The 27,443-nt window shown below is 40.9% G+C and overlaps 2 protein-coding genes across 2 annotated transcripts in view; one reads left to right on the forward strand and one right to left on the reverse strand.

Moving 5' to 3' along the window:
* Positions 1-1,248: 1,248 nt before the first annotated feature.
* The window catches only part of WIF1 (WNT inhibitory factor 1), a 68,996-nt gene continuing 42,801 nt past the window's right edge, over positions 1,249-27,443 (reverse strand). The window contains exons 4-10 of the mRNA XM_007082216.3: positions 19,031-19,171; positions 17,670-17,765; positions 16,119-16,214; positions 12,086-12,181; positions 5,845-5,940; positions 4,749-4,844; positions 1,249-2,137 (exon numbers count right to left, since the gene is read on the reverse strand). Coding sequence (XP_007082278.1) covers positions 2,016-2,137; positions 4,749-4,844; positions 5,845-5,940; positions 12,086-12,181; positions 16,119-16,214; positions 17,670-17,765; positions 19,031-19,171 — 743 coding nt within the window. The 3' untranslated portion in view covers positions 1,249-2,015. The remainder of the gene's footprint in view (positions 2,138-4,748; positions 4,845-5,844; positions 5,941-12,085; positions 12,182-16,118; positions 16,215-17,669; positions 17,766-19,030; positions 19,172-27,443) is intronic.
* Positions 21,378-21,763, forward strand: LOC107179631 (60S ribosomal protein L35a-like). The gene has a single exon (XM_042992683.1). The coding sequence runs from the start codon at positions 21,431-21,433 to the stop codon at positions 21,761-21,763; it is 333 nt and encodes a 110-aa protein (XP_042848617.1). The 5' UTR covers positions 21,378-21,430.

A 27,443-nucleotide genomic window follows, 5' to 3' on the forward strand; every position in this document is an offset into this window, starting at 1 on the left:
CAGAAGCTGGCACACCGGGCCCTGGCTAGTTAGAGGAGAAAGATTGCTGTGGTCTAGGACCACAACGAGATGCGTTCAGTCTGCTTCCAGACTCTCCCTTGATCACTTCCCATAACACGTCATGCCCCTAAACCGCACAAATCGTTATGCCACTGCCCAGGAAAAGAAAATGTGTAGGCTTTAGATTTTCTATAAAATAGAGTCCACATTCCCCTGGAAGGATGAAGAGAATAAAATATGTTGGAAAGCACCTACTTAGGATTTGTGGAGTTTTGTGTTCTACTGTACTTGCTGAGAAAAGGGAAGGAGGAGGAATAGTCTAGTGTCAGTTAAGGCTTCCGAGTCAGGTGACATGAATTCAAACGTGCCCCTCTCTAGGGGCGCCTGGGTGGCTCAGTCAGTTGAGCGTCTGACTTCCGCTCAGGTCATGATCTTGCAGTTTGTGATTTCGAGCCCCGCGTTGGGCTCTGTGCTGACAGCTCGGATCGTGGAGCCTGCTTCGGATTCTGTGTCTCCCCCTCTCTCTGCCCCTCCCCTGCTCATGCTCTGTCTCTCTCTGTCTCTCAATAATAAACGTTAAAAAAAAAATTAAAAAAAAAACCAAAAAAAACCCAAACGTGACCCTCCAAGTGTGATCTTGGGTAAACTGCTTCATATCTCCCTACCTCAGTTTTCTTATCTGTAGAAGGGCATAATGATACCTGCCTCACAGGATTGTAAGATAACACATACAGTGTCCTTGGGAACCAGTAAGGTTTGAATAAATGGTAGCACTTGTCGTTTGCAACATCCTGGCACTTTTAGAAAGTCTTAGAAAGTCTCCTACTGAAGGGAAATTTAACATATTCTAGTTAGAGAAGACTTCTTGAAAGAAATGTCAACTGGGGGTGGGAGGGAGGGGAGGGTGGGTGATAGGTATCGAGGAGGGCACCTTTTGGGATGAGCACTGGGTGCTATATGGAAACCAATTTGACAATAAATTTCATATATTGAAAAAAAAGAAAGAAATGTCAACTACACGGGAACTGACATACATAGGAAGGTCGCAGGCAGTGACCAAGGTGTAACGCGGTGTGGCTAGAGCCAAGGCAGAGAGCTGGGAGGGAGGGGCGGGCCTGGGGAGCAGGGCAGGGTCAGAGATGGGAACTTCTCTTTTTCATGATAACTACAGAGTGTTCACTACCACTCACTGCAACCAACTTTATTTCCACAAGATAGCACATGCAAAGACCACTCCATACAACCCTCTGAAAACTAAAGCAGCACCTTTATTTTATACAAACAGTATAAAGTGTTTATTACGTAAGAGCTGTGTTTTGTTTACAATATATTATATTGCTTCAAGCCAATGCCAAAAGTCCATACATTATATTCCCTATTTTATTGTGTTTACATATATTATATTGTTAAATGCCACTGCCACAGTGTTCTTTCTTTTCTTTCTTTCTTTCTTTCTTTCTTTCTTTCTTTCTTTCTTTCTTTCTTTCTAGTGAATTCTCTGGAATCATGGTAAGGCCAAAATATATTGTGTTGAGAATTTACAAACAAGGGGAATTTTAAAAATGTGACAAATGTCTAAATACCTGACAATAACACTAGAAATGTTGTAACTTCAACACAATTAAGTGCTTCATCCAAACGCTGTGATTTATGCATTTTTGTTCCACGTATCTTCTTCAGTGTTCCCCAGCCCCTTGACACCGTGAATGCATTGCAATTTTGGAAATAATTTGCCAGCTACACAACTGAAAAGACACAGTTTTAACCTGATCCACTGACATAACATCAAATCTGTCCCAAAACACTGAAACAAGAAAATCTATGCCATCACTCTACAGACGTACTTAGAAAACTTAAAAGGAAGAGTAAATATTAGCTCAGTGATTTATAATGAAGCTAATAAAATTCAGGCCAGTTTTCTTAACTGTAATGAACATTATTTGAACATTCAACACATGAAAGGTTAACAAAGGCTATGAACTTGGTGTAACTTAAAACGTTTCAGATGTCGGAGTTCACCAGATGTAATTGGATTCAGGTGGATCCTGCCTCCCCTCGGCCTTTTTAAGTGAAGGCGTGTGCTGCCTGAGCCGGGCGCCTGCTGGCCTCAGGGCATGCATGAGGCTGGCTCCGTACCCTGTAAAATTATTCACAGCTTAAAAGAAAAGAAACTACAAAAACGGGCTCTTCAGATTCATTATTAACCATTCAAATGAAATCCATTTTCCCTTTTCATCCCAGAGTGAAAGACCACAGTCACCACAAAAAGCCACCTGAATGAAGAGATGTTACAGGTTCAGGGTCTCTGTTTAAAAAAGAAACCCATTTTAGGAACCATCCAATCTGGCTTCCTTCCATTGAAGCTCTGATTCACTATATGTTTTGGCCTTGATCAAAGTTTGGATGAATGTGACTGAATGATTTTCTCCACCCAAGGGCTGGTAGGGATTTAGCACTGAGGTCCCCAAAGCAGGGATGCTTCTGCAGAGGATTTGATTATTTTCACCGCATTGCAAAACCAGCCTCGATTAAATTGATCCAGAACAACTGTTCTGTTCATATCAATCACACAATCAAGTGTGGCTATTGCACTTACATAAAATAGGATTTGGGTAAGAAGTAAGGGCTTCTATGATACATTTTAGAGAAGGGTTACGGTTTGAACTGACTCCTTATCAATGGGGATTTGTCAGTTTCAGTCAAGGTGGGCATCTGTGCATTTCCAGCTCACTTGTAAGTGAACTGTAACACCGAGTAACATAGCTTCGGGCCTCCCTTCCTCCTGGTTGTGAACCTCTGGAGGTGCCTGGGGCACTGAATCATTTCTACTGATTTTCTAAAACGGATCCAAGACAGCAATCACATTTTAAAAATCTCCCACCATCTTCCTGGGCATTAGAGTCGAGTTTGGCATTCCGTTTGTTCCCTGTGGTTTTTAAATGCAAGCATGCCATTAAATAACTACTGAGAACAGAATACTTTGTTCCTGAATGTGTTTCTTTGAATTGTCAGTATGTAGGCTAGTAGCTCATGGAACAGCCAGAACGTGAGCCAACAACGCGCTGGAGTAAATCCCTACCCTGCTGCTCTCCCCGCCACCCATGAAGCCCGAACCTCCCTGCTGGCCGGGGGTGAGCCTCAGCCGGGAAGTCTGTCTCCAGTGTCCTCCTCCCCAATAACATGTCTGGGTGCCCAGGACCTCCCAAAGTGTCACCTCGCTGGGAATCTGTTCCCAGCAGAACTCTGTGCCTCAGAGCTTCCTAGTCACCACCCCCTGGTCAAAATAAACCTCATTCTTCCAGCCCAATTCTCTAAGCTAATGTACCAAATGGCTGGGTGGCCTCTCCCAGAAAACACATTTGCATCTTAGTCAAGCACCAGGGCATCTTCTTGATGCAATGCCTTGATCTGAGGGAGCCACGTAGTCGATGACAAAATGACAACACTCTCAGCACCGGGTCTGTGAATGACGATGTCTGGGGCTGGCAGACCTGTGAGAATTGCTCACCAATGCCACCTGAGGCCTCCGATGCCACCTGAGGCCTCCTAACTTGCCTTCTTTCTGGAGGAGTGATGGGTGTATCGGCAGGAACGGGGCCCCTCTACTCTCTGGCCATCACTCTTGGTCACCAAGCCCCAAATGTGGGGTCTCAGAAGATCTTTGTAACTGAGGCCTGGGAGGTACAGTGTGTGACCTTGGCTCATCCCTAGGCCCGAGGACGTCTTGAAAGCTACTTTGATTTGGGGACAAACCTTAGGGTTTGTATCCTGAGTTAAGGGCCCCTAAACGGATTTTGCTTACTCTTTCCCAAAAGGTCTCCGGAAATGGTTAGTTTTCTACAGGTCTCTTTTAGTTCAAAAAAGCCTTCCCCCATGTATGTCCCAGCACGGGACATACCATTCAACCATTACCACCTGGGGAAAGGACTATTTTCCGGAGAAGCTGCAAGTCTTGTTAAGCTCTGCCCATCTGAAGCCAATTCAATGTACCATACAGTCAACTCAGTGAGTGAAAAAGGCTCAAATCAATGGCTTAGTGTAACCTCGACTAGACACCAACCCACCTTAAACAAACAAACAAACAAACAAACAAACAAACAAACAAACGTGTATACCTGCATGTAGATGTATTAGATATACATCATAATAATATAATGTCAACATTATAAAATATGCACAAAAATCAGAGGCTTTGGATTGAGATGTATAAATATACTTACATATAACATGCTTAGATATTTTCCCTCAGCCTAGCTGATCATTTCTGTACTCACTGGGCTACATGCACCACCCTCTGGACACTGTGGATCTAGGAAAACATCTGAGGTGGAAATGATCTGTTCAATTTGTGCCCATTAGTTTGGAGACCCGATATGACAGGCCCAATGTGGGCTTCTGCTACTGAAGGATGTGATATGACCGAAGACTTCCTTCCCTCCGAGGAAAAGTGGACAGCGGGCCCACGCTTAGGAGACTGAGTTCCAACCGCCAGATGGATGGAAGCCACGTTGTTTATTTTGTTCACTTGCTAACTGTCCCTCCCACTAGAACCTGGGCTCCGCCAGGCAGGGCATTGTCTCTGTTCACTGGCATCTCTCCGATGCCTGGATTCCTGCTTCCAACAGGGAAGATATCAATCAAAATGAAATAGTTGAATTTAGCCCATTTCATTTTGTGTCTAAAATGGGCCAGTGGCTTATTATCTATACAGCTAGTTCAGAAGCCTTCTTCAGAAGGCTCCCACTCACTTTTATTGCAGTGTCTTCCGTGCCAGCCTTCTTGACACTGACATTTGTTGGGTTCATGGCAAGTTCCATGTGTACCGCAGCCAGGCTCACAGACAGCTAGAATCAGAGGAGACAAAAAAGAGCGTTTCCTGAGCTTTCGTTGTTCCACAGAATCACACAGCTGCTTTTCTTGCAGTTTTTTTTTTTTAATTTTTAAATTTATTTTTGAGAGAAAGAGAGAGAGAGAGAAAAAAAGAGACAGAGCACTTGCAAGGGAGGGGCAGAGGGAGAGAGGAGAGGGAGACACAGAATCTGAAGCAGGCTCCCGGCTCCAAGCTGTCAGCACAGAGCCTGATGTGGGGCTCGAACCCATGAGCCGCGAGATCGCGACCTGAGATCCCACTTAACCTGAGATCCCACTGCCACCCAGGCACTCCTCTTGTAGTTCTTTAGAATGTGTTAGTTTGGGTTTCATCCCCTGTTGCTTTTTATTTTCCCAAAGCCAATCTCCAGCTCTAAGTCAGTCTGGGACTTTTTGAAACAATCCTGAAGCGCCTGTGTGTCTCAGTCGAACCTTTGATTCTTGGGATTGAGCTCGGGTCATGGGATTGAACGGTCATGGGATTGAGCCCTGTGTCAGGGTCCGTACTGAGCGTGGAGCCTAAGATTCTCTCTCTCTCTCTGCCCAGGCTCACACATGCATGCTCTCTCTCTCTCTCCCTCTCTCTCTCTCTCTCTCAAATTAAAAAAAAAAAAATTAAAAAAAATTAAGTACTGACAGAGATCTTAAACTAATCTTGATGCTTCTCATTCACAAAAGATGTTCAGTAGGGCCTTGAAACTGCTGGAATGGAAGTTTATTTTCCTTAAGAAAACTCCAAATAGTTAAAAAGTTCAGTTGCTTGTGTGTGAATATGTCTGGTTTTTGTTGTTGTTGTTGTTGTTGTTGTTGTTTTTACATGCATGGATTTCATACAGTGTTTTTCTTCTAGGTAAAGGGAACATATATGTCAGTGAAGAGAGGTTAATCATAATGCCGAGGCAACATGCAGTGGGTGAAGAAGTAATGTAGGAAGAGCTCCCCCAAGCCAGGCTGATTCTGTGTATGGATACTTACGCTTTGAACAGAGGTCTCCTTGGTAACCTTTGGAGCACTTACATTTGCTTTTCCCAATGCATTTACCTCCATTTCGGCAGGGTTGCGGGCATTTGCCTGAAACAAGAGAAGGATGCAAACAGGCAAGGAACTCAGTGCTTCGTTCAGAGGTCATCATATTTTACAAAGGAAGGGCAGGGCTTTGAGAAGATAACTGCTTTTTAAAGGCAGCGATTCCCTCTTGTTTCCGACCTACTCTGGCTTTGAGACTGTTTGAGTTTCATTCTTTGGAACAAACAGGCTAGTGTTATTACTTAGGATTTCTAACTTAGATCTTCGACGGTAAATGTGTTGCCCACACATTTATATTTCTATAAATGTATTGATATTACTTGTTTATAAACGGAATAAACTTCTGATTCATAAACACTTGTAATTTAAGATAGAGTAAAAGTTAAGATACGAATTAACCTCTAAATGATCTTTCCTCGGAGCTCAGACTTTGAATGTCGCTCTTTCCGCAAGCAGGCCTGCACCTGTACCTGACAGGATCTTTCTCCGCCTAGGATTCCCCAGAGAGCAGGGCTGGCTTGCAGGCAGAGAGTGTCTTTGGTGAAGTAACCCTAGGAAACCGGGATGGGGGGACAGGGAGAATGAAAAATGGAAGGAGGGAAAGCCAACACAAAAGTATGTTTGCAGGGTGGCCATCACCGCGGCTCTATCCTGGACCAGGCTCCATCCTGCTGGGTCCTTCTGAGGAGCTGTGGAGACTGTATCCTCAAGTCACTTTTAAGAAGGGAGAGGGGAGCATTTCTTCATTGTCTCCCACTGGCCGAGGGTCACCTTATGGGATAGCTTCCTCACACTGCCAATGTGTCACTATGTGAGTGCACACTGATTTTTTAGCACTCAGAGGAGTCTCTGGGTAGAAAGCAGGAGAAGTGTGGAGCAGCTAAGACAGGATACAACCTGAGGCGCCTGGGTGGCTCAGTCGGCTAAGCATCCGACTCTTGATTTTGGCTCAGGTCAGATCTCAAGGTTTGTGAGTTGGAGCCCCACGTTGGGCTCCTCACTGACAGCATGGAGACTGCTTGGGATTCTCTCTCCCTCTCTCTGCCCCTCCCCTGCTCTCTCTCTCTCAAAATAGACAAAATAAACTTAAAAAAAAAAAAAAAGAGGAGGTGCAATCAGGTTATGCCTGTGCAAAACAGGTTGCCATAGCAGTAACTGGAGTAAGAGGCTGGCTGAGGACGATATGAGATAGGGCACCAAAGGGGCCCGATACCACACCTGTGCATTTTTCTGGAATGTCTTAGATCCTAATGATACATCACTCTTTCTTTGATCTTGGGACCAAATGAGAATTGCTAATGTGTTCACAGCTCTTTAGATACAGGATTTTAGAGCTGGGATAGGGCCTTAGATGTAAAAATTACATAATGATTGTCTTCTTTCTTACTCCAGAAGCTATTTATTCTCCCTCTGCAATCTAGAATTTGCCATCCTAAGGCTGAATGTTTTGAAGAAGTAGAAGGAAAAGGATTGCTCACCCGGAGCTGACTGGCGTAATGATGTTCCAAAGAGAGAAAACAGCCATTAGATTGTGGTACTGGAGGAGTTTGGATTTTTTTAAAATTGTTGTTCTTTTTATTTTCTACATTTTAGCAGAATACTCATTACAAAAGCCTCAGCACATAAGGAGAAGAAATGAAACTTTTATCCTAAAACAACACACTTTTATTCTCTAAGTTGTTCTTTTTATGGCCAAATGAAGCTTTTGAAGGAAGTGAGCTACAATATGATTTACTGGCAAGCGCTGTTTGAGACACATGAATTCCATGTGCAAATTATTTTGCTTCTCTTTTAACTTACCCGAAAGGACCTTCTTCATGTATAAATTGGTCAAAGCAGCATTTAGTGGAGACAATATAGACATAATATTGATATGTTAGAGTCTCTTGAAAACCTGGAACGCCATTATATCTACAGGTTTTTCTGACACAGGGATGTTCTAGAAACAGGCATTAAAATAACCTTAATCATAGAATACCACCGTTTCACTAACCATTAAAAATATAAAGGGTCCTTTTGGCTAGGTTTGTATACAAAGAATAGCATTTACCATGTGGTCAAGATCCCAACTCTTACCTAAAGGAAAAGAATACCGAATTCTGAATTTTCATTTGTATCAATGAAGCATCTGACCCCATCATATGCACAAAATTGGATAGCATGGTACTCTGTCATGCACTTGGGTTTTTCAAATAAACAAGATGTGGGGCAATAATTATGTGGCAGAAACGATAGTACTTATTATGAAATACTGGGTGAGCCCAAAATTCCTCACATTCAATGAAAGGTGAATTTGGTAGACAGGGATATCACAGAGAATGAGTGGCAGAGAGAGACTTTTCATTGACTCCATGGGTATTTTTATTTTCTTGGTCAGAGGGAAGGGAGAGTCCTCAGGTTCACCACAGCCAGGAAGAAGGACATTCTCTCCTGGTTATCACACAGTCGAAATGTGACTGCAGATGGCTGTCTGAAGGCCATTCCAAATCAAATCTTATGAAGCCAAATCTTATGAATCTCACGAAGGTGTGATCGTTTTAAAATTCAGAATCCTGGGGGCGCCTGGGTGGTGCAGTCGGTTAAGCGTCCGACTTCAGCCAGGTCACGATCTCGCGGTCCGTGAGTTCGAGCCCCGCGTCAGGCTCTGGGCTGATGGCTCGGAGCCTGGAGCCTGTTTCCGACTCTGTGTCTCCCTCTCTCTCTGCCCCTCCCCCGTTCATGCTCTGTCTCTCTCTGTCCCAAAAATAAATAAAAAACGTTGGAAAAAAAAAAAACTAAAAAAAAAAAAATTCAGAATCCTGTAAGTGTCTTTAATATCGATTTCCTTTTCCTGAGAGTATTTTGCAAGAGATTCTATCCATTAGACAGTGGGGAAAGTGAGTCAACTTGAAAGATGACACCACATTTTTACCTAAAACAGACTAAGCATTGCCTGAAGACAAACAGATTTGACTGTTTAATCAGCGTTCTTATTATAACTAGTGGATGAGTCCAGTGAGAACAATGAGCTATGGATTGACAAAATAAGGACATTAAACTTCCTCTGCCCATCAGGTTGCAGGATAATTTAAAACTGGAGCTCTGCTTCACATAGAAAACAGATTAAAATGGTTTATGATAAGTGTCAACAACTATCATCACTGGGTCTTAGGATTATGGGTGACTTTGAATTGTTTTATTCAGTATTCTAAATTTTTTATAAGGAAAATTTTATACAGAGAATTTTTATGATAATAAGAACCCATTAAGTTATTTAAAAAACCATTTATAATACAGTATAAATAATTCATGTAAACTTTAAAAAAAAATTTTTTTTAACATTTATTTATTTTTGAGACAGAGAGAGACAGAGCATGAACAGGGGAGGGGCAGAGAGAGAGGGAGACACAGAATCTGAAATGGGCTCCAGGCTCTGAGCTGTCAGCACAGAGCCCAATGCGGGGCTCAAACCCACAGACCGTGAGATCATGACCTGAGCTGAAGTCGGACGCTTAACCGACTGAGCCGCCCAGGCGCCCCTAAACTTTTTACCTGAAAGTTCACTGAAGATTCTTGGGATATCTATGAACCTTAAATAACAAGATAAACCAAATGTATACTATGTACATCCAGATATTTCTAACTATGATGTTATTAGTTAATTGGCAAGAGTATCTCAAATTAAGTCAAAGTGAAGTTTGAGACGATATCGGTCCTGACAGAGGTCAGGGGAAACGAAAATATAAATTACATCAGAATAGTGTATGTGTAGGGGCGCCTGGGTGGCTCAGTCGGTTAAGCGTCGGACTTCAGCTCAGGTCACGATCTTGCAATCTCGCGGTCCATGAGTTTGAGCCCCGCGTCGGGCTCTGGGTGGATGGCTCAGAGCCTGGAGCCTGCTTCTGATTCTGTGTCTCCCTCTCTCTCTGCTCCTCCCCCCCGTTCATGCTCCGTCTCTCTCTCTGTCTCAAAAATAAATAAACGTTAAAAAAAAAATGTTTAAAAGAATAGTGTATGTGTGTATGTGTGTATGTGTGTGTGTGTGTGTGTATACATACACACATATACATATATACATACACAGACATATATATGTAATGGAATACTGTTCAGCAATCAAAAGGAAGTAATGATACATGCCACAACATGGATGAACCTCAAAAACATCATGCTAAGTGAAAGAAGTTGGCCATAAAAGGACATATATTGTGTGATTCTATTATATGAAATGTCCAGAATAGGAAAATCTTAAGAGACAGAAAGTAGACTGGTAGCTTCCAGTATCTTGGGGAAAGGGAAATAGGGAGTCACTGCTCATGGGTACTGGGTTTCTTCTGTGGGTGATGACATATTCTAGAATGAGACAGAAGTGATGCTGTACAATTTCATGAATATACTGAATTGCATATTTTTAAATGGTGGATTTTATGGTATGTGAATTATATCTCAATTTAAAAATAAGAATTCATAATTCAACTCTTTGTCTCTACTATACTAGAGGCACTTATCAAGTCAAGACCTATTTCCATATTTTCTTGGTTCTTATAATAGAAACAGGACACTTCCTAGAAGGGTTTGAGCATAACTTGTGATAGGGATAATCAGGAGCTTTCAAAGGCCTACATTTCGGGTGCAGTTAGGGGGGGGGGAAACAAATAGAAATCATTGTCTCTGCCAATGGAAAGGTCGTAAACCCAAGAGCATGAAAGGGTATTTACATAAAGAGAAATGAGCCCATGAACAAAGATTCCTAAATATGATCTAACTAAGTATGTGGAGTCTGAGAGCAAGAATGGAAAAAGAAATTTGAGGGGAGTTAGTTCAGAGATATCTTTATCAGGGCAGGGTAATTAATAAGAACAGAAACCACATCCTGACAATCCATTACATGTTCTATGGAAACTTCAGAGGTATTTCGTTTGAACTCTATAAAAAAGCGGTTACTTCATCTACTACTCACTAAAGTACAGAAACTCACAAACAAATTAGAGCTTGAAAGTCAAAATTGCAAGTCAATATTATTTAATTTTGAGCCTACTACAACTTCAGAAACCATGGCTGTACTAACCAGCAGTATTTTACAGATATGATACAGCTGGAAATGAAAATGCCATATTCCAGAGCTTCCAGAAAAGCAGGGACACGGCACCCGTAGCAGACATGCTCATGTTCCTTTTGCTCCTTCCTGAACGGAGTGCTGGTGTCATCTCTTTTCTGGATCCTAAAGCAATCTAGGGTGCCGTTGGCTCCTTTCTGAGTTTCAGAGAGCTTCAGTGATTTGCTGAGGGTTGCAAGGCCGGCAGGGGGCAGAGCCAGGAGGATAAGCAGTTTGATATCCTGATTCTGAAAACAATGATTATCTACCACATTCCACCCTTACATTTTTCTTTCTTTGTACTGAAGCATGACAAACACATAGTGAAGGCATAACTGCGTTGATCTAAAGTTTACAGCTCAACTATTTTTTTTTTTACATAAATAAACACTCAAGTGATACTTCATCAGTCAAGATATCGAGCATTTTTGGCAGCACATAAAGTTCCTTTCTGCCCCTGAGCACTATCCTGGTTTCTACTATCATCCATTAATTTTGCCTGTTCTTAAACTTCATAAAAATGGAATCGTGCGGTTTGCACTTTTTTGTACCTCGTTCCTTTACTTAACATCGATGAGATTCATTCATGTTGTGTATGCTATTAGTTTGTTCTTTTTTATTGCTGCGCACCCTTTTCCCCTTTTTCTTGAACTTGTCCTTTTCTCTTAGGTGGGATACTGGGCTCAGTCTGATTCAAGAAATGTGGCAGTGAATGGCAGGGAAGAAACTCTATGCCTGCAGGTAGATAAACACATTCACCTGTCCCAAAACTCTGGTCTACATTTCCAGGCTGAAACTATGGTTCTGCACAACGAGAAGGGGACAAACTCACTAAAAAGAAGCAATGCAACATGCCAAACACCCCAAGCCCAGATGAGACGGCATCAGAGTGTTTGCTGTGAGTCATCTGAGCACCCTCTGCCCGCCCCCCATCCCCCACCTTTAGCCTAAGTGAATGGTGGCTAAATCTAGTGAGAAGGAACCACTGGCCTGAGCCCTTAGATAAGCTCTTCATGGTCTCTGGGCTTCAGCTTCCTCACTGATTAGATGATAGGGTTAGATGGGGTTTTGAAGCTCCCCCCAGAAAAAAAGAGAATGCAGAAGGTCAATACTCACTGATTTCACACTGTTCCCCCTCTAGTCCTGGAGGGCAAATACACTTCCCAGGGTAGAAACAGGTCCCTCCATTAAAGCAGGTAGTTGAGCAGTTTGCTATCAGAATGGATAACAGGGTATTGCATTAGACAGTGGGCTAAATCTTTAAAAAAAAAAAAAATCCAACTTCACTTAAATTTAGGTGATACTTCTGGGGCATCTGCTTTTTTTTTTTTTTTTTACATAAACACTCATGTGATACTTCATCGATCAAGATATAGAGCATGTTTTACTTATTTAATCAAGTAAGCGGCTTTGCAAATCCAAGAATTGTAACCAATCGCTGACCCATTTGCAGATTCCAACAAGAGGAGAAAACACACATTATATATGATCCTCCCCCAGAGGCTTATATCTTGGAGAAAAAAGGCATGGTGTGTAAATTTTTTTAAAAAGCTATCTTTTTAATTTTCTTGTAAATATCTGTGCCCTTAAAAAAAGAAACACTATAAACTCCCCGAAGTATTTTTTAAGCTAAAAGAAGACGGAAAAAGGAGAAAACTTGCTTTGGAATAGATAAAAGGGAGACAGGCCTTAAGTACTAGGATCTGGCAAAAAAGAAAGCAACTTTTTTCCTTTTCAGAATATGAATTCAGAGATTCATCTTATATAATAGGGATTTTTTTTTTTAAATAATTAACTTTTATGACATTTGGAGGAAGGAGTCCTGGTATTCGGGAAAGGACAGCCTGTCAGTCCTCATGAGACCCTATAGGTGGGCAAGTGGCAGCACCCAGTTGGACAGATTATCGTGGGAGTCCAAGTAACTAGGTTTTCCAGGTAAAAGTCATACTGTTTGTGATTCATCCTAAACCCTCTCTTCATGTCAACGTCTGGAATTTCACTGCTCACTGGAACCTAAAATAGAGAGAAGACAGAAATGGGGACAAGGGAGAACAAGTATCTAAAAATAGACACGTTGGCTCATTCTATAAAGGACATTAAAATCAGAGCTTGGATTCTCAGCAATTCCAGTTATATGGCCAATTTGTTCTTGTCCTATATGGAACAGGCCAAAGTGGGCTACAGATGAACAAAAGCTGAAGGAAGCTTCCAGTAGGAAAATCAGAAAGGAGATCCAAAAGTTATGTGTATGCTTTCTTTGTGGAAAGAAGGCCAATCAGCATGTTCTGCAAATATCATGCTTCTTAGAGGATAAAGCTTTTTGTTTAAAATCATAAGTATCTCCCATCTAAAGACAATGCTGTACTCGCTTTGGCAAAATCCAGCCTCCTGATGCACAAGGGAACAGCAGCATTTGGGTACAGAATTTAGGATTTAGGACAACCAGCTCTTTGGGCTTTCTCCTTGCTACTTGCTGCTAGTATTGTTAGGTTTGCGAGAGTGACTCTATCTCCCCATTTGTCCCTGTTTCTCCTGGGGAACTAACAAGAGAAGAGAAAACATCAGGATCAGGGTCTGCTTGGCCAGAGCTGGCTGGGCACTATCCCTTACTAACAAATAGAATGCAATGAACCTGAGAGCTTAATTGGAAGTTATGGGATAATGACAAAGCTAGTTAAAGAATCTGGCCACTCTGTTAGTATTTATATAATATTTTACAGCCTTCTCTTGATAGTCAATGATTCTTGACTAGGAAAAGGAATCAGAGACACCAAGTAACTTTCACTGGGGTTGAGGGTATGCTGGGCCAGTGCTTAACTACTCATTTCCTAAAGTTTGTAACAGATGTCCCAAGAGCCAATGAAAGTTAATCTTTCATGTTTCTTCAAATACGTTGTGCAAAGGTCTAGCTCCGTGCCAGTAATTAAACTGTTTTTCAGAAGCTCTATACTCCCTCCTGGATGATAAATGCATCTTTTTGTTGAGGTAGTAGAAACCACTCTTTTTTAATATTCCCCGATCTCCAGTGAGACCAAGTGGAATTTCAACAGACTTTCCAAAAGAATAATGATAATAATAATAATAATAAAAAAAAAAAAAAAAGTACCAGAGTCTCAGAGTCTAACAAGTAGGGAAAATCTTTCATCTGAAAGGTAAAATATTACAAAATGTAAAACATATTGGAATACACATATGTTCCTTCAACAGTGACCATGCAGTGTTTGTGACTCTATAGCATCAGAAAAACACTGCAGTTAATTCTCCATTGTGCAAACTACACCAAGAACAGCCACATCTAAGTAAGCAGGCCTCCCAAATGGTGTCTTTAAACCTGTTCATACAGGAGTGCTTCATCCAGATCTCTGAAGGATTTGCTGTATTTCCCAACCGTTTTGTGACAAGAGGAATTTAATTTTGAATTAGCAGAGATGCTGAATGCTAAATTTAGACAAATAGTTTTGTTTTGTTTTGTTTTTACTCACTAGCTGTTCTTATCATGTCATCAGCGCTTAATCTTTGTGAATACAAACTTCGACATAGTGTTAAATCCAATATTCCAGTTTGGGATCGCTTAAAAATAAAAAGCAGAGATGGTCTCACATGCTCTCTCAATTAGCTTTGGGGCTGGGGGACCAGGGGCAATGGTTTAATTCCCATTTTAGAGACGGGAAAAGTATGACCCACAGAGAGACCAACTTTTATCAGTCTAGACACAGAGGTACTTGTGGAGGAGCAGGGACCCGAAACAGGTAGCCTGAGGGGCAACATGGTACGATAGAAGATGTGAGTTTGGGCCAAGAGACTGAAGCTCTGTAAACCTCGTTTTGCCCATCTGAGAATGAAATAGATAAAAGGTTCCACATCTCAGGAGGCTGTTGGATATAAAGTAAATTATTATTCTGACTCATGCTGAGGGATTCTTCCTTTAGCTTGTCCTTCTTTTGAAAAAATCTGTTTATTTCCATCCTTTTTTTTTTTTTTTAACGTTCATTTATTTCTGAGAGAGAGAGAGTGAGTGTGAGTGGGGGCAGGCTCTGCACGGACCGCACAGAGCCTGATGCGGGGCTTGAGCTCAGGAACCGTGAAATCATGACCTGAGTGGATAGAAGCTTAACTGGCTGAGCCACCCAGGCTCCCCTGTTCATTTCCATCTTAACTGGTGCTAACTGTATTATCACTCAAGAGACACTTCTCAAAAAGGCACATCCTCTTACTTCATGGCATATATTTATTTTAAAAAATAGCACTCCGCTCATGCAATTAGCCGTTTTGACACCAGGATAATTTCATTACATACACTTTGTATGACATTATTAAATTTTTTTTCCCATAAAATATGTGACCTGGGCAAAACAGACAGGTATCTTGTAAAGTGTATGGATCATTCAATATTTTACAGCCAAGTTTGAACCCACTTTCTGAGAGAAAAACTGGCTATGATGCTGCATCATAGGCAGAGGGAAAACCATCTCTCAGGGATGTCATCTGTGAGCAGGTCCTTAAATTGGGGGTCAGTGGGCTTCTAGGTCAGGAAATGGGGAGCAGGCTGTTTCACTTCAGTCTTAGAAGCTCACCCATAGAATTTATTTAGGACATACCAAAACCCCATATGGCAGAGAAAGCTACGTGTTCACAAAATCCACACTCCTCTCCCATAAAGTCGTCCGTGGGAGACAGCTGTCCAGACAGGGATGACATTTCTCCAGGCTGCATCTGGGACCAGCACTCTGGTAGGACCGTGAGGGCTCATACCTCTCCATGGAATAGATGTGGAAGTTTTGTGGATCACTTCTGGGACAGAGCTTTTTTTTTTTTAAAAAGAAGTGCCTACACCAGTCCCCATCTCTTCTCATTGGCTGGTTTCAGAGAGCTCCAGAGCTGTAGGGAGGACCACTGATGTCAGGTACCTAGGCCCCAGAATCACAGCATGGAGAAGGGCTTCCTGCACTGGAGCATTCTGGGAGAGAAAACAAACTTCTACTGTGTGGAACTACACTAGAATTTGGGGTTAAAGTCGTTACAGAAGCCAACAAAGTGTTACACTCTATTCACAGAGCTATTATATAGAGTGATAATATATTAAATATATTCCTTTTGACTGCACATTTAGAAAGTAAAAAGAACCTTGTTCTTAAAAAGAAACTGTTACCTTTATCACAATTGACTCCATAGAATCCAGGTGGGCAGATGCAGAACCCAGGAGTGACACAGAGCCCGCCATTCATACACCGTGGTGTGCAAAGGGCTAATAGAGAGAGAGCTCCGATTAAGGTCAAGTGGGGTTTTGAGAAGGGCCATTTTGGGAATATCATTAATACAACAGCTCTACAATTTAGAAATTTTATTTGAGAGAGAGAGAGAGAAAGGGGCAGAGGGAGAGAGAGAATCTTACGCAGGCTCCATGCTCAGCTCAAAGCCCAACGGGGGCTTGACTCAGGGCTCCATCCCATGACCCTGGGATCAAGACCTGAGCTGAAATCAAGAGTCAGACACTCAACAGACTGAGCCACACAGGCGCCCAAACAGCTCTTCATTTTTGATCTTTGTGGTTGATTCTAAAGTCTGTAGAGATACAGCTTTGACATATATATATACACACATATATATATATATATACATACATATATATATGTGTATGTATATATATATATGTATATATATATAAATTTGAGAGAGAGAGCACAAGCAGGGGAGAGGCACAGAGGAAGACGGGGAGAGAGAGAGAGAGAGAGAGAGAGAGAGAGAGAGAGAGAGAGAATCTTAAGCAGACTCTACACTCAGCATGAAGCCCAATGTGGGACTCCATCCCACCTGGGATCATGACTTGAGCTAAAATCAAGAAGTGGACACTCAACCAACTGAGCCACCCAGGCACCCCACAGGCTTGCTATATTTAACATTATTTATGTGTTGCAAATCAGTTGTTTTTAACCAGTTAATAGATGAGAATTTTAGAATTGTGCCATTTCAACGCCTGATTAAAATTTGCCTAGAATCATTACTTTGACTAAGAAGTAGCCTTCTTAAGACTAAATATTTTCCCCTGCCCTCTTTCCTAGATCTTCTAATTCCAAAATATATGCAAACAAGAAAAATTCTTATGTCTCAAAGATGAAAAAGACTTTGCTTACTCTCACCAAAGAAACCCTTAGTATTTAAGCATCCTGTGGTTAATACAACTTGCTTGTTTAACTCTTTCATAGAATAGTAATTTTACTGAGATAGATATATTTATAGTACAAAGAATTTTCTTTTTTTTTGGTCTTATAGCAACTTCATAACTCAGGTATACACTTAATTGTGAATCAAGGTACTTTTTATTACAGTAGACACTGTCAAATCAATCATTATATTAGCTTGTTAAACCCAATTTAAGTGGAGGAGAACTTTCTTAAGATTATGCCAAAGTATATAATAGTGAATTAAGGATGGCGGGGGAGTGGCCACAAAGAATGCAGACACGCTGCTAAGGTTCTCTGCCCCTGTCACCATATATCGGATTTAACAGAAAGCCACTCCTAGAAGTACTTTCCATTTGCTCTTCTGTGGCTTTTTTAAGATTTTACCAATCCTTATGCTATGACCAGAAAAATAATTTCGATTTTTCTGAATGTGTTAAAAAAGCACATGTGGGGCTCTGGTGTGACGCCCATTTCATTAGGAAGCAAGTGGGGGTGGTTGGGTTCTGTCTGTTCTGTACCTTTCTCGCAGTGAGGGCCATAGAATCCATCAGGACACTCACAGATGCGTCTTTCATTACAAAAGCCTCCATTTCGGCACCCTCCTGGGCATTCGGCTTCACCAAAGAGAAACAAGGTTACACCCCTTGAAACTGTGTTGGGGGAATTAACTGCGGGCATGAAGAGGCTAGTGCTGATGTTCCCCCCTGTGCACTGATTATCATAATCTACTGAATACTGATAACTTCTACCTCATTCTCTCTGTACCCCTTGTCCTTCACTAAATCCTCATCAAAGTAAGATTTTGTTTCTCTCAATCCCACTTACAATAGCGGGGGGCTCAATGGAGGAAGGCAAAGCAAGCGTTATTCTGCCTTCGTCCCCACCTATCAATCTATTGTACCTTCTTAGATTCACCCTGAGATAAAATGAATGGAATTGCCCATGATATTCACTTTCAGAGGGCAGAATGACCTTTTGGTACATCTTTATTTACTTATGTTTTTAAAGTACGCTTCGCGCCCAGCATGGAGCCCAACGTGGGGCTTGAACTGTCAACTCTGAGATCAAGACCTGAGCTGAGATTAAGAGTTGGATGCTTAACCGACTAAGCCACCCAGACATCCCTTGGTACATCTTTAGAGTACTGAAAGCCTCTCGAGCTTAAGTTCTGTGCTGGAAAAGCTTGTATCAGGATGGGAAAAAAATCTAGGCCTTCATGCTTAAGTGGGCATCAGGGTGAGGTGCCTATGCCTGGCAGAGATTGCTGGTGTGATGGTGGCACTCTGTGCTCTGGAGAAGTCAGCCGCACCAAGCTTGTGGCAGTTGTGGCAGATAAGAGTTGTATTGCCTTGACAAGGGGTAGTTGCTGGTAATGACTGGTGATCTTGCTATGAGACTGGGGACTCCCAAAGATTATGCTGGAAGAGGGGAAGGAGAGAAGTAGAAGAGAGGGCTTTTGAAGGGGTATTGGAGTTCCCAAAATTGTGAGTGGGATCATAGCAGAGAAAGTCTGTCTTAGTACTATACTGGACCCCGTGGTTACCAGCCTCCTGCCATTAGTGTGGTTATAATTATACCAAAAAATTATCCTCTTCCTTCCTTCCCTCCCTCCCTTTCTTTCTTTTTCTTTTCTTTTTTCTTTTCTTTTCTTTCTTCCTTTCTTTCTTCCTTTCTTCCTTCCTTCCTTTCCTTCCCTTCTTCCCCTCCCTTTCCTCCTTCCTTCTTTCTTCCCCATCTCTCTCCTTCCTTCCTTCCTTCCTTCCTTCCTTCCTTCCTTCCTTTTTCTTTCTTTCTTTCTTTCTTTCTTTCTTTCTTTCTTTCTTTCCCCATCACACCTGCAAGTTTTATGAGCCTTTTCTTGATGATGATCACTGATTACCTTGTTGACATGTTTTAAAGAAGATAGCATTTTGAGGCGTCTGTAGGATGGTGTTGCCTTCAGAATTCATTACAATCACATTCACTTCAAAAGCTGCCACTCCATCTTGTTTTCCAAGACATGGGAAACCAACCTGAACAACTAAAGAAAAAGCAAGTATAGAGAAACAGTTTATTTAGTTGATTCCAGTTATATAGACATCTTGGTAGGAGAGACAAAGAACAAAGCAAACGTGTTCCTATTTCATTATTTCATATTCTTGTATCTACACCACAGTAGAGACTGTATTTTGATCGTATGAGCATTCTCCGAAGAATTTATACATCATGCTGGGTGGAGAAAGAATGAATAATGCATTAATATGTACCTTACTGATATGGAATTGGGGATATTTTGTTCCTAGTCTGGGCTTGTACTATCTTGAAAAAGAGATTTTCTCTAAAAATTAAAGGTGCAAATAGGCAGCACAGATTGATGCCAGCAAGAAACTTGTGGGCATCTTTACCAGCCTCCATATAATCCAAAAAAGAGCTTTAAAAACAGTATTCCAGAATTTTTAAAATAAAGCCCCATATAGGCACGAGCTTTAGTTTCAAGCTCGGTGTGCTTGAAAGTGACAAAATATATTCTTTGGAAATATCCTACAACGCAGACTAGACTCCAGTTATTGGATTGAGTTAGTGAAGCTAATATTTTCTTAGGCTAATATTAAAATGTGTCCATATCTTGGGATCTAGAAGAGAGTTTGGTGTGATGAAATAATCTCACAAACTTATACCTAATAATTTAGGTTCATAAAAATGAGCCATTTGCTTTTTGGGAGTATAATGATCACTTGGGGTGTATCATTTTGACTTAGCAAATGAGTGGCGGCCAAAGATGATGGTGTACTGAGAGGGCAAGGAGGGCACCAATTGTGGAGTGCCCACAAGTAAGTGGGTGGAAACTGGATCAAGTCATTGGCTAAGAGACTGACTGTGTAAATTTCTAAAATCCACTAGCTTATCATAACATATCCACTGGACGAGGGTGATTTAATTGATCCATTAGACTCTAGTTCTTCCTTATATATAGGAAGAAATATTGCTATAAATATACGTTTGAAATTTTACTTCCTTTTGTTTCCAGATAGCAGCTTATGGTTACTGCCAAGCTTGGGGAAATCATACCAAACCAAGAAAAATCCTTTCCCTGTAGAGTTTTCATAAAACTTTCCCCTAGATGTATAAGAAGACATGAGCTGGAAATTGGCTTGCTCTCCCATAAGGCACTGCACACAAGCTGGCCATATAATCTTATTAGTGTGCTTGGCAATCAAAAGCCCCTCGTAAGGCTTTGCCACCGTCAGTGTTTATTACTGTGCCTTTCTCAAAATAACATGGATTCCCAGTTCTCTTGAATCTGGAGATCTGACCATTGCAAACTAATCTGTTAAATGGTAAAAAGGAAATAGGGGCATTTTAATAGACATAAAAAGAGAGAGAAAAGCAAAATTGTGCCTGCAGTTCTAAAGTAAAATTGTCCCCGCTGAAAGCCTTGGTTTAAGGAAATCTTATACATGAAAATGCCAATTTACAAAACACAAAAATCCATTGTAGGGATTTCCATTTCAAAAAGAAGCAAAAGAGCTGGCAATTTCTTTCAATTGTTACTCTTCCAATGCATTTTCATTGTGTTCAATTCTAAAATTTCGTTAACCTTTCTCATGAATTTTTTACACGAATGGGTAGGCCAATAATTGCCCTCAGACACAAACAGATAGAAGAAACTGAAAGGATTGTTAAAGATAAAACTTTTAGAATTTTCTCCCCACATGTTATCATCCAAACTATTATTTTCCAGGTGCGTCTTTTTCCTGGACCTTTTTCAAGCCTCCACTTTGCAGCCCACTTAATTCTTTAAAAAAGGCGCTTCACTTTTATTTTAACTCTCAGAATCTTGGCATGGAAGAGAAGATCCTTGTAAGTAAATTCATCTTCATTTCTGTTTATCAGCATTGTCAAATTTATTTTTTTAATTGTTTTTAATTAAAAAAAATTTTTAATGCTTTTATTTTTGAGAGAGAGACAGAGTGCGAGCTGGGGAGGGGCAGAAAGAGGGAGGGAGACACAGAATCTGAAGCAGGCTCCAGGCTCTGAGCTGTCAGCACAGAGCCCGACATGGGGCTCGAACTCGTGAACCACAAGATCATAACCTGGGCCGAAGTTGGACACTCAAGCGACTGAGCCACCCAAGTGCCCCATCATTGTCAAATTTCAAAACACACTTTGGATATTAAATATCAAAAATGCCTTATTATATGTATGGAAAGTTCAGTTAAAAATAATTACTTGCTTGCTCTTTCCGCCATCTTGGAACCCGTGGAGGCCTGCTGGGAACAGGACTCCTGAAACGACAAATATGTCTGGAAGGCTGTGGTCCAAAGCCATTTTTGCTGGCTATAAGTGGGGTCTCTGGACCCAGAGGGAGCACACAGCTCTTCTTAAAATTGAAGGTGTTTATGCTCAAGATGAAACTGAATTCTGTCTAGGAAAGAGATGTGCTCATGTGTACAAAGCAAAGAACAACACAGTGACTCCTGGTGACAAACCGAATAAAACCAGAGTAATCTGGGGAAAAGTAACTCGTGCTCATGGAAACGGTGGCATGGTTTGTGCCAAATTCCGAAGCAACGTTCCTGCTAAAGCCATTGGCCACAGAATCTGTGTGATGCTGTACCCCTCAAGGATTTGAACTAACTGAAAAGTAAATACATAAAGGTGTAGATTTGTTCTCTTGTAAAAAAACCAAATTACTTGCTTGCACATATTTTCAAATGTGCTAAAAGCAAACCATTTATAAATATGCTTAAATTATGACATATTCACAGGCTCCAGTCATCAGGGGGAGGATCTAGGAGGTCTGGAGTGCTCACATAAAAGTGTGCGATCTGCTAACGTGACCTCTGAGTCAATGAAAAGTAAAGAAATATGCAGAGGTTTCCCTGGCCTGTGGTCATCTTAAAACTATGGTTCTGAACAATCCCAGGAAAGAGAACCAAGGATGCAAAATCCCATAGAAGTTCCACAAGGAAAACACAACACAAGTAACTTTCTTTTGAGTCTTCAAGATGAATTTTTCTCTTTAAGCGGTTAATTGCAAATTTGAGTCAAGATACAGTTTATCCATTTAACAAATATTGAGCATTTACTAACGTGCCAGCCACTATTCCAAGCACTGGGGATACTTTAGAGAACAGGACAAATAAAACCTCCTCCCTTTTGTGACATTTACGTTTCAGGGACTTGGTCTGAAGACAGTTTGTGAGAGTAACATTTTAATCACCTAAAAATCTAGAAAAAGAAACACTAAACATTTAAAGCCAGAGACTTAAATTGGAATTGAAAGTAGTTTCAGTGTTTGTTTTGGGTCTGCAACTACTGGATTCTTTGGGTATTGACCTTTATCATCTAATTTCAATTTGCCTGTATTTTAACTTCACAACAGATGCATAAATGTCTTCTGCATAAATATTGCCGAATGCTTAAAATAAGGATCTGAGAGAGAACTGCACTTGCTATGACTGAATGATTTAGGGTGGGTTTAAATCCTTTGGGCCTCAATTTCCTTATTTGGCAGTAAGACTAATATGATTTTTTTTTTAATTTTTTAACATTTATTCATTTTTGAGAGACAGAGTGTGAGTGGGGGAGGGGCAGAGACAGTAAGAGAACTGTATCTTATTTGTTTTTGTAAATTCAGCACTTGGCATACTGTCTGTCACAGGCTAGGCACTGGCAGACACAAAGACCTTGTGGGAGACACATCCTTGTACCTTATACACACAGGCACACACTTCCACATAAATAGAACTTCACCACAGACAGTGGGAGACACGGAGAATAAGACATTAATGGCGTGCATGCAGAAAAACACACACAAAGAAAAAGAGATCTCTAAGGCAGAAAAAGCAGACTCTACATCCAAAGAATAATAGAAATGTAAAAGTTACGTTGTGTTTTTGCAACAACAAGCATAGGAGTAGAAAGCTACTTTTACCAAAAGCTAGATGAGATCCGTCCAGATGTGAATTTCAGCACATCTGTATAATGAAACCGAGGTAAATTAAAACAACTCAGAACAACTAAAGCAGACTGAACATAACTCACGTGGCATCCAAGTACACCCTTGATGTGCAACTGATTGATTGCACGTAAACTAACTCTCACACAGAAGTAAACAGCAAACGCATTCTGATTACATGCTTCTCCCACACTCAGAGGAGTATGGCGCTCACACGCCCTTAGCCTCCGGTAAGTCAGGGGAGCCGCTGCCCATACAAGGGAAGAGACGAGAGAGGGCGAGAGCTTATCCTCAGCCCCACACGACCACAGACTGATACGCGACCACACAAATAGTCATCAGTGTGGGCCAAGCGGTGCTGACAGCCATTCATCCTCTCACTAAATACTGAGCACCTTCCCTGGCTTCACGTTCTGCTAAAGACTGGGGTCACTGAGAAGATGGTCCCTCCAGCATTAGCACTTATTCCAAAATGTCTAGACATGGAATTCCTGGAAGTCTTGGTTGAGAAACAGGCCTGCTCTGTTGGTTTCATGGTATGACAGAAACAGTTTTCAAAGAGGCAGAGCCTTGGCTTCATGGAAACTGTTTTTGGTTATCCAATTTTACTGAACCAGCCTGCAGTTTGTATTTCCTGTTTTTGTTTTCTTCAGATGCCAGAAGGCAGGCACTTCGTAACTGTTAAAGATCAAGAGTTTTCTTTTCCATGCAATGTTCAGGCATAGAGGAGTCTGGGTGATAAAAGAACAACTTAGCAGCTTGAGGGTATAAAATAGACCAGTAGAATAATGAATACTACCTGGATGTTTAGGAGCAAAGACACACTGATCTGGTTACTTTTTAATAATTCAAGGTACCCTTACTGCTCCTACTGTGGGGACTGAGCTAATAAGGCTAATGAATAACTGCCCTTCAATGGGCTAAAATTCCCATAAACTTAGTGCACCTGCATTTCTGCAAACAAATCCTACATCTGCCTTTAAAACCTTATGTATGTGGGGGTGGGGTTGTATATGCGGTGTATCTGCGTTTATGTGTGTGTGTGTGTGTGTGTGTGTGTGTGTGCACGCGCGTGAGTCACAAGTCACCTCGCATAAGTCACCTCGTCCCAGAAAAAGGTTTATTCTTTTTCGTCCCACCTTTTCCAAAGCATCATTCACTTTCCCCCCTAAATTTTATTATTTATAAGGATTCTAGATTATTAGAAATTAAAGTTTTACCTAAGCGTGGAGTATTAAAATATTCCCACATCATATATTCAAATTGTGGTTGTTTCAATATCCTAAGAAGTAGAAATTTAGTAAGCTTTTTTTTACTAGACACTATAATGAACAAAACTGGGAAGAATTAGGATACAAGCATGAAATTGGAAATCCAGAGACGGAAGATTTATTGGATGTTGCGCAGGTGTAACTGTAATTAATGAATACGTTCTGAGTGCTCTACAAATGAGCCTGTATTCTTCTGATAATCAGGAAACAACAAAGGAAAAATGTTTAAATATAAAATGGCATTTGAGAGATATATTATGTATTTGTTTCATTCGTGAGTGCTTCTAAAAAGAAAGACTAAAACCTATGATCAAGAAAATTGTATACAAAAAAAATCATCTTTGACTAGAAAGAAACAGCAGGAGATGTGGCACGAGGCTGTGTAATGGCCATACTCGAAGAACGCCCTTGTCTCTGTGCAGTAATATGCGACAGCAGTAGCGATGTCATCTGCCTGGAATAGCGATATCCATGTATCTGGAATGGGATAGCCTTATCCTTGGGGCTACAAATCTCAGGTGAGTTTATCTCCAGAATCCAAGTCCTCGTTCCTTCACAGGAGATTCCTAGAACTCCAAACCCATCTAGATTGGAGGTAAATACTGTGGGAGGACTGCTGGTTATGCCAACAGCACCGGGATGACCCAAGAGAAACTCAGATTCACACTCTTGCTGTCTCCACCCACCTTGGTACCTATGGCAGGAAATTGGAAAAACTCTGCTTATTTAGTCCCCAACTCTTCCAATGCTGGGATGTGATCCTAGAGATCCACTGGAAGTAGTTGATAACCGCAACCTGAAAATGGACTTTATAAGGGTATCCGATTCCCTAATTATTGCATAGATTTATATTAGCCCTTAATGAGATTTTTATTTGATATCAAAGATAATCTAACTTTCCTCTAGAAAAATAAGACTATTTTTTTAAAGGACAGGGTTATGATATCAGCTATTTAAAAATATCATAAAACTAAAAATATGACAATATTGGAACAAATAGTAAGCTCTAAAACTCAATGTACAGAAGAACATAATGTGAAATAAAAAGCAGATCTTGAAACAATTCATCCTATCACACTGGAAAAGCTGATTACTCAGGAAAATAATTCAGGTTAGAGCCTCTTACTCCTACTGAAACAAATTTTGATAAAATAATAGAAGCATGTGTAAATTGATGTGGGAAACAAAGGCAGAAGGAAATGGCAGGTAGAACTAAATTTCCTTATAGCCTGCAACCCATTGACAAATACTTGAGGCAAGCAGAGTAAAATGTTTCTCCAGGAACTCCCTACTGTCTTAATGTTAATGTTTTGCTCCAGGGAAAACCACCTTAGCTTGGCAATGGCTAGGCCTCCACTGTCTTGGGAGTCTTCTTTAGCATATGAAAATCTCACTGGAAACTTCCCCCCGGACTTTACCTCCCCCAACCCCGTAGTATATAACCAGTCTCTCCTCATGGCCCCAGGGCTGCTCTTCCTGCCCACGGGTCCTGTCCCCTTGCTTCAATAAAATCACCTTAAAAAATTTTTTTTAACGTTTATTTATTTTTTGAGAGACAGAGACAGAGCATGAGCTGGGGAGGGGACAGAGAGAGAGGGGTAGTCATAGATTCCGAAGCAGGCTCCAAGCTGTCAGTACAGAGCCCGACGCGAGGCTCGAACTCATGAACCATGAGATCATGACCTGAGCCAAAGTCGGACGCCTAACCGACTGAACCACCCAGGCACACCAGCATCACTTTTTTTTTGCACCAAAGACATCTTCAGGAATTCTCTTTGGCCACTGGCTCCAGACCCTGCAAACCCCACTATCACCCCCCAAGAACCTCATCATAAATTACCACTTACCAGCTCTCTGGAATAAGAGTTACCCTCCAAGCATAAAAGTAATAGGAAAAAGTGACAAAGAAAAGAATAGTTTTGACCACATAGGATTTTAAAGACTCTGCACATCGCCATCTTAAAAAAACTAAATAATAAATTGAAAAATATGCCATAAAGTATAAATAGTTAAAATACAGTGAGCTTTGAAAATAAAGAGCAGTATTATTTCAAATATAAAAATGAGTATAGTACACAGACATTTTACATTGTCTAATAGAGGCAGGAAAATGTCTTCTGCCTCTATTGAAATTAAAAAAACAAATGAAAAGAACACCAAGAAAACGCTTTTCATTTTTTAAGTCAGCAAAATAGTCGATGTGATTAATAACCCATACTGATGAAGTTACAATGAGCCAGGCACTCTCCCACACTGCTAGCCGGGGCAAAGGGGCACAGCCTGTGTGGAAAGTAATGTGGCATTTTGGCAATTTGTTCTAAAAGCCTTTTAAAATGCTCATAGTTCATGTCCTTTGACATAAGAATGGTACTTCTAAGAATTTATTTTAACAAAATAATGAGATGAGCTCTAAGATTTTGGTATACACATTAGTCCAATAAGTATTTTGTGAATGCCTGTTCTGTGCTCGGCCGTGTGTTGGCAGTCATGGGGGATAAGACGAGCAGGTTGTCTGCTCAGTGACCATCTAGTACTTTGTAAAGGATGTTTATTGTGATATTTCTAGTATGAAAACCCTGAAAACAATCTAAGTAACACACAATAAGGGAATGAGTAAACCAATTATGGGGATGTTCATAAAATGGATAACAAGGGCATTAAAAACAACTTTTGGAAAAACCTAAATGACATGGGAAAATGCTTATGTTAAAATGTTAATAGTAAGAAAAAAAACAGTGCAAAACCAAATATGTAATATTATCACAACCATGGGAAAATATATATTCATAAACTAGAAGGAAATGAACATGTGTTTGAACACGTTAACATAAGTGATCTCTGTACTTTTCTAAAAGTCTTATAAGACCTGGGCTATAGTCTCAGCTCCATTGCTTATTACTCATATATGACTTTGGGAAAGTCAGTGAAGGCTCTGATAGGGAAAAAATTATGTTATAAGATGGCCGACAGGGCGATAGGGAATTCCAGACCCCGCTCAAAGGCTCCCCTTCCAGGTTCTTCTTCCTGCCTTGCTTGCCTTGCATGCCAAATTACTATTGTGGAAGTAAATGACTATAAAT

The sequence above is a fragment of the Panthera tigris genome, chromosome B4 (genome assembly GCF_018350195.1).
Source record: "Panthera tigris isolate Pti1 chromosome B4, P.tigris_Pti1_mat1.1, whole genome shotgun sequence".
Taxonomy (NCBI): domain Eukaryota; kingdom Metazoa; phylum Chordata; class Mammalia; order Carnivora; family Felidae; genus Panthera; species Panthera tigris.

What these genes read in the sequence shown, in the direction of transcription:
- LOC107179631 (XM_042992683.1), top strand. Translation starts at nt 21,431, where the DNA reads ATGTCTGGAAGGCTGTGGTCCAAAGCCATTTTTGCTGGCTATAAGTGG.